The sequence below is a fragment of the Seriola lalandi genome, unplaced genomic scaffold (assembly GCF_002814215.2).
Source record: "Seriola lalandi dorsalis isolate HSWRI2012SDOR001 ecotype SW California unplaced genomic scaffold, Sedor1 jcf7180002054664, whole genome shotgun sequence".
Classification (NCBI taxonomy): Eukaryota; Metazoa; Chordata; class Actinopteri; order Carangiformes; family Carangidae; genus Seriola; species Seriola lalandi.
This window is the reverse complement of record NW_019525217.1, coordinates 652,365-659,667: the sequence shown is the minus strand read 5'-3', so window position 1 is coordinate 659,667 and position 7,303 is coordinate 652,365. Positions and strand designations below refer to the sequence as shown.

Here is a 7,303-nt window from a genome sequence, read left to right as displayed (position 1 = left end):
TACAGCTGTTCATCAGTGAAGTACCACCACTTTACCTGCATAAACATTAATAGCATTTGTCAGACCACTGGTTTATTAAGTTTGGTTGAAGTGTCCATTTATGAAAGACCAAGTTTTTCTTGTTCTGCATTAAAATGAGCGATGACACACACATGTTGAATCATGCAAATGTGCGCATACGCACACAATGATGGACACAACAGTCACCTGTTTGAAGCCCCTCCCTCCATCTCTCTAGCTGTATAAAACCACCAAGCTTGTCTGACATGTCAACCAGGAGCATCTTTGTCTCTCTCGGGGTGAAGAAAAGACTGAAGATGAAGCTTGCTGTGTTTGTTTCCCTGCTGGTGGTTGTAACAGCCCAGGCTGTATCTGCTTCATGCATTGGTAAAACCGTGGACGTATGGGTGGCAAACGGCCATGGTCTCACAGGGGATGGACTTCAGGACCCAGATCCCTATGTTCTGGTGAGTTGTTGGCTCTCTGTCTCAAATTATAACCAGAGATAAAATGGTGCATGTCGGTTGTGTTTTTGAGGCAGTGGTCTACTTTTCTGTATAGTATGTGTAGTAAACCTACATGTTGTCAGGTGTATATGGACGTTATATGGACAAAAATAAAAAGGATATATTATTTGTGTTATTAAGTGCATAGTTGTTCTCCATCTGATTATTTTAAATAAAACAATTAACATTTCCCTAATTTGATCTAACAGGTGACAATCGGCGACGAGACCGAAAAAACCAGAGTCATTCATTCAAATGCCAACCCAGGCTGGTGGCAGAAGTTCCAGTTCTACGGTGTCTCCAGTGACCTGATGAAAATCGACGTTTGGGAGGCTGACTATGGACTTCGCGGGGATGACGACCACCTGGGAACTTGCATGGAGCCACTGAGATCTGATGGTCGCAAATATCATGCTGTACAGTGCGTTGTGAAGGACGGTGGCTTTGTCAAAGTCTTTTACAAGTGTCACTAAGTGTAACCTGCTAATGAGAATATAAGAGTATGATGTGAAGTGAAGAAAAGACACTTTGTCTTTGAAATGTTCGGTGGCAGAAACACACAACTTCTCAGGTGCATAGGAGTGTACAAAACAGCCAATATCATCTGCCGTTGACTTTTTTTGTTGTTAAACAGGTGAAAAATTAACACACAAATGTTGGTGATGGATTAGTAAGTGAAAATTGTGCCATTATTCTCTGTACTGTTGGCGTTTTACAAACTGCAGCTGTTCAGTATTTTGTTTCTGCACAATTATATCTTCACTGAAAGATAAAATTCTCATTTAGATGAGTAAGTGATTAATAAAATCAAAAGAAAAAAAGTTTTGTGGTGGTTTGAATTCTTGTTTGTTAGATCACATTTAACAGGAATGAAAAGCTTCACAGAAAACAAAGGGAATACTTGGCTTTAGTTTCCTGAGTTGAGCAATGGAGCTTGGCAAGAAGGGGAGATGAGAGGTTTCTGGTTGAAGAGGGCCATACAGGTACTACAGTAATGCGGGGTCAACATAGTGGTAACTCGTGTAAACCCCCACCATAAGATGAACAATTTAACAAGTCAGCTCAAGTGAAAGCACCACTTCTAACTGCTAACAAACAAAACACTCAAATATGTTGGAAGCATATTTGGTCATCCAGGGTCATGGGTGACATTGTTGGTATAAAATACGCGACTTGTGCAAACGTGATGGAAGATCCAGTGATTAAAGCACCGCCTCTGTTGGTCAGGAAGGATGAAATAGAACTAAATAACACTTTCCCTCTATTCATGGAGTCTATGTCAGTACTGAAAACATCTACTGCATTCTCTTGTGCACATGAAGGTTTTGATGGTGTCCAGTTTGAGGTTTCACATGGGAGGGCTTTGTTTTTGTCTCTGTGATTTTCAAACATGCTAAACTTAGCAGCATGGAAGTGTCATATTTGTACTGAACTATCCGCCAAGTTAATGTTTGTATGTTATTTAAGTGAATTGCAGCAGTGTGACACCATAAAACATGTAGGAAAACAAATGGAAGTAACAGGAGAGGCATCTGAATCATGGCTGACATACAGTGCATCCGGAAAGTATTCACACCTCTTCACTTTCCCCACATTTTGTTATGTTACAGCCTTATTCCAAAATGGATTAAATTCCTTTTTTTCTCATCAATCTACACACAATACCCCATAATGACAAAGCGAAAAAGGTTTTTTAGAAATTCTTGCACATTTATTAAAAATACAAAACTGAAATATCACATGTACATAAGTATTCACACCCTTTGCTATGACACTCAAAAGTGAAAAGTGCATCCTGTTTCCACTGATCATCCTTGAGATGTTTCTACAACTTGATTGGAGTCTACCTGTAGTAAATTCAATAAATTGGACATCATTTGGAAAGGCACATACGTGCCTATATAAGGTCCCACTGTTGACAGTGCATGACAGAGCAGAAACCAAGCCATGAAGTCAAAGGAATTGTCTATAGACCTCCGTGACAGGATTGTATCAAGGCACAGATCTGGGGAAGGGTACAAAAACATTTCTGCAGCATTGAAGGTCCCGAAAAACATGGTGGTCTCCATCATTCATAAATGAAAGAAGTTTGGAACCACCTGGACTCTTCCTAGAGCTGGCCGCCCAGCCAAACTGAGCAATCGGGGGAGAAGGGCCTTGGTCAGGGAGGTGACCAAGAACCCGATGGTCACTCTGATAGAGCTCCAGCGTTCCTCTGTGGAGATGGGAGAAACTTCTAGAAGGACAACCGTCTCTGCAGCACTCCACCAATAAAGCCTTTATTGTAGAGTGGCCAGACGGAAGCCTCTACTCAGTAAAAGGGACATGGCAGCCTGCTTGGAGTTTGCCAGAAGGCACCTAAAGGACTCTCAGACCATGAGAAACAAGATTCTCTGGTCTGATGAAACCAAGATTGAACACTTTGGCCTGAATGCCAAGTGTCACGTCTGGAGGAAACCAGGCACCTCTCATCACCTGGCTAATACCATCCCTACAGTGAAGCATGGTGGTGGCAACATCATGCTGTGAGGATGTTTTCAGCAGCAGGGACTGGGAGACTAGTCAGGATCGAGGGAAAGATGAACGGAGCAAAGTACAGAGAGATCCTTGATGAAAACCTGCTCCAGAGCGCTCAGGACCTCAAACTGGGGCGAAGGTTTACCTTCCAACAGGACAATGACCCTAAGCGCACACAGCCAAGACAACAAAGGAGTGGCTTCAGGACAAGTCTGTGAATGTCCTTGAGTGGCCCGGCCAGAACCCAGACTTGAACCTGATTGAACATCTCTGGAAAGACCTGAAAATAGCTGTGCAGCAACGCTCCCCATCTAACCTGACAGAGCTTGAGAGGATCTGCAGAGAAGAATGGGAGAAATACCCCAAATACAGGTGTGCCAAGCTTGTAGCTTCAAACCCAAGAAGACTTGAGGCTGTAATCGCTGCCAAAGGTGCCTCAACAAAGTACTGAGTAAAGGGTGTGAATACTTATGTACATGCGATATTTCAGTTTTTTTATTTTTAATAAATTTGCAAAAATTTCTAAAAAACCTTTTTCGCTTTGTCATTATGGGGTATTATGTGTAGATTGATGAGAAAAGAAAGGAATTTAATCCATTTTGGAATAAGGCTGTAACATAACAAAATGTGGGGAAAGTGAAGGGGGGTGAATACTTTCCGGATGCACTGTATGAGGTTAAAGCTGCACTAACCAATATCTCATCTTAACAATGGATGAAATGACTGTCTAATGTGAACAGTGGAGCTTGTGGGGATGAACCCACAGAAAGTTATGACCCAACTCTGCGGCTCTATTGAGCATTTTAACTCTCAGCTCTTATCAACCCTGTTTCTTGTATCAGCAGGCAGCTGCTATGAAGCAAAGCACCCTGATAATCCACTCTGCGCTTCCTGAGCAGCACCAGATGGTAGAGAGACAACGGTAGAGACTAGCTGGTGAACATAAGCATTTGCCAGGCAAAAGAGACAGATTTTCACCACAACCTCTCATCTCCCCTTCTTTTTAAGTGTCTATTACTACTATTATTAATGTGGTGCAGCTCATGGTCACCAAAACTACAAAAAATAGTGCAGCTGTGTCAGGTAGTTGACCTTGCCTAGCTCCATTGCTCAACTCAGGAAACCAAAGCCTAGTATATTGATATTCCCTTTTATTTTCTGTAAAGCATTTAATTCCTGTTATAAGTGATCTAACAAACATGAATTCAAAACAAATTTTTTTCTTTTGATTTTATTAATCACTTACTCATTTAAAACAGAATCTTATCTTTCAGTGAAGTTACAATTGTGCAGAACAAAATAATGAACAGCTGCAGTTTGTGTTCAGTTACACAAATTATGGTGATGGATTAGTGTTAATTATTCACCTGTTTAATGACAAAAAGTCACAGGCAGATGGTATTAATTATTTTGTAAACTGTGGTTTTAAAGCAGCAAACATGTATTTTCAAAGAAAGGAGAAAAAGAACACAACGTTGGTGAAAAAAGAACTCTTATGCACCTGAGAAGTTGTGTGTTTCTGTCACCAAACATTTCAAAGACAAAGTGTCTTTTCTTCACTTCACATCATACTCTTGCATTCTCATTAGCAGGTTACACTTAGTGACACTTGTAAAAGACTTTGACAAAGCCACCGTCCTTCACAACGCACTGTACAGTGTGATAGCCGACACCATCAGATCTCAGTGGCTCCATGCAAGTTCCCAGGTGGTCGTCATCCCCGCGAAGTCCATAGTCAGCCTCCCAAACGTCGATTTTCATCAGGTCACTGGAGGCACCGTAGAATTGGAACTTCTGCCACCAGCCTGGGTTGGCATTTGAATGAATGACTCTGGTTTTTTGGGTCTCGTCGCCGATTGACACCTGTTAGATCAAATTAGGGAAATTTTATTGTTTTATTTAAAATAATCAGATGGAGAACAACTATACAACCACTAACACAAGTAATATATCCTTTTTATTTGAGTGAAATTGCTGGATGAAATTTAGGCATCATTGAATTCATTAAAATGTGAGCGGCTGCTGCACCTGTTGAATCATCCCTATGCAAGATTCACCATATAACGTCCATATACACCTGACAACATGTAGGTTTACTAAACATACTATACAGAAAAGTAGAGCACTGCCTCAAAAACACAACCGACATGCACCATTTTATCTCTGGTTATAATTTGAGACAGAGAGCCAACTCACCAGAACATAGGGATCTGGGTCCTGAAGTCCATCCCCTGTGAGACCATGGCCGTTTGCCACCCACACGTCCACGGTTTTACCAATGCATGAAGCAGATACAGCCTGGGCTGTTACAACCACCAGCAGGGAAACAAACACAGCAAGCTTCATCTTCAGTCTTTTCTTCACCCCGAGAGAGACAAAGATGCTCCTGGTTGACATGTCAGACAAGCTTGGTGGTTTTATACAGCTAGAGAGATGGAGGGAGGGGCTTCAAACAGGTGACTGTTGTGTCCATCATTGTGTGCGTATGCGCACATTTGCATGATTCAACATGTGTGTGTCATCGCTCATTTTAATGCAGAACAAGAAAAACTTGGTCTTTCATAAATGGACACTTCAACCAAACTTAATAAACCAGTGGTCTGACAAATGCTATTAATGTTTATGCAGGTAAAGTGGTGGTACTTCACTGATGAACAGCTGTATAATGGGAGTAGACTGGGTTGTTTTTATCAGGACACACTAAACCCTGGCAACCTCGGTTCATTCTGTTTTATTAGGTTATCATTATGATCAACACAAAGTTACAAAGTAGTTGAGAAACAACAATCACAACTCACCTGCCTTAGGAGTTCAGGCATTGCATGTTTGTACAGATGTTAAAGGTCAGATAAATATCCAGAGGCCAAACCGCACAAAACCTTAATTTACCAGTGAAATCATGACATTAGTTATGAACCAAAGCCAAACAAAGAGTTGATCAACTATCTTCAACTATCTGAACGTGATTCATCCTTTCTCTTGTTTGAGATGGAAGTTTGAGAGATAACTATGATGATAAGTAATAATGTGAAGGCACCAGTAATCCTCAGTCACCAAACATTAATTATGAATGTGAGATTGTTTCCCCTAAATGTAAGAATAACTCGAGACAGTGCAAGACAAAAGATGATTAGATAAGTGCACTGTTTACCGTTAAGCAGGGTACTAACACTGTGAACACTCACACCCTTGAAGGCATCAACAGTCATGTTTGGAAAGGGTGGTTTTTGTCAACAACTTACAGTTTTCTACATATTACATGTTTTCTCGACAAACAAACAAATAAAAAAAAACCTTTACCTTCGAGAACATTATATTCACGTGTGTGTGTGTGTGTGTGTGTGTGTGTGTGTGTGTTCCAGTAAAAAAGAGACAAGGGAAGGAAAAGGGGCAAATAGAAAGTAAACTGATAAGAAGTGGGTTCGAGGTGAACACCAAGACATTGTAATAATAAATCAATACATACACACAATTTCACTCACTCCCTCCTCCCGAAAAAAAAAAGTCAGAGTGAGCATCTTGCCCTTGCCATGACCTTTCAAAACCCTCTATCACACACACAAAAAAGTAACATGGCTAAAAGTGAATGTGACTTTTGATTTTACCAGAATAATGAAAGGAGAAAATTCTGTCCCGGAAAGAGAGGGGACGTGGTGAGTGATGTTGGAGGAAAGGGAAAGGAAAGAGGCATGAAGAGGGAAAAAGAGAGCCCGATTGATTGACATTCTGTCTTCTCTGTTTCAGTGGAATCAATGGTCTCGCTTGGCTAGTCATGGTAAAAATTCATCCCCTCTCCCTCTCTCTCACTCTCTCCATCTGTCTGTGTCTAAAACATATCTTCACATTCACACATATTCTCCCTCTCTCATATATTCCTCTTTTTTTTCTTCTTTTTTTTCTCAACACACCGACCCCCACCCTCTCGTTTCTATCTTTATTTTCATCATGGTCCGTGCTGGAGTTGAGGCTGTCTAGTAAAAATTATAATCCTTACAGCACTATGAGTGGACAAAAGAACAAATTAAAAAAGCAACTGTAAAAATATAATTATGACCAAAATAAACCAACATAAACAAACACACACAAACAGCAAAAAAAGAAGCTGCGCAAGCTAAAAACAAAGATGTATACCTTGTGCAAAGATACTTCCTGGTATAGGTGCCTCAGGACAAGGAGGAGCACCTCTGTTGTGTCCCTGTTGCCCTGGGGTAATTTGTACATGGTTGATTTGCTTTGTGTTGAATTTTTTGTGTACAACCACGAGTTTGTTTTTCGGTGTA

General features: G+C 40.8%; 2 protein-coding genes across 2 annotated transcripts; one reads left to right on the top strand and one right to left on the bottom strand.

Annotated features, from left to right (window-relative positions):
* The first annotated feature begins 279 nt into the window (after positions 1 to 279).
* LOC111665960 (perforin-1-like) lies at positions 280 to 1,053 on the top strand. Its single transcript, XM_023421125.2, has 2 exons — positions 280 to 467; positions 716 to 1,053. The coding sequence occupies exons 1-2, from the start codon at positions 318 to 320 to the stop codon at positions 977 to 979; spliced, it is 414 nt and encodes a 137-aa protein (XP_023276893.1). The 5' UTR covers positions 280 to 317; the 3' UTR covers positions 980 to 1,053.
* Positions 1,054 to 4,548: 3,495 nt separating this feature from the next.
* On the bottom strand, positions 4,549 to 5,407 carry LOC111665993 (perforin-1-like). Its single transcript, XM_023421170.2, has 2 exons — positions 5,220 to 5,407; positions 4,549 to 4,886 (listed from the first exon to the last, which is right to left on the bottom strand). The coding sequence occupies exons 1-2, from the start codon at positions 5,367 to 5,369 to the stop codon at positions 4,623 to 4,625; spliced, it is 414 nt and encodes a 137-aa protein (XP_023276938.1). The 5' UTR covers positions 5,370 to 5,407; the 3' UTR covers positions 4,549 to 4,622.
* Positions 5,408 to 7,303: the final 1,896 nt, after the last annotated feature.

Bases quoted from the DNA above. Each gene is read 5' to 3' on its own strand.
- LOC111665993 (XM_023421170.2), bottom strand. From the start codon at position 5,369: ATGAAGCTTGCTGTGTTTGTTTCCCTGCTGGTGGTTGTAACAGCCCAG. The intron at 4,887-5,219 runs GTGAGTTGGCTC...TTGATCTAACAG, and splicing joins ACCCAGATCCCTATGTTCTG to GTGTCAATCGGCGACGAGAC.
- LOC111665960 (XM_023421125.2), top strand. From the start codon at position 318: ATGAAGCTTGCTGTGTTTGTTTCCCTGCTGGTGGTTGTAACAGCCCAG. The intron at 468-715 runs GTGAGTTGTTGG...TTGATCTAACAG, and splicing joins ACCCAGATCCCTATGTTCTG to GTGACAATCGGCGACGAGAC.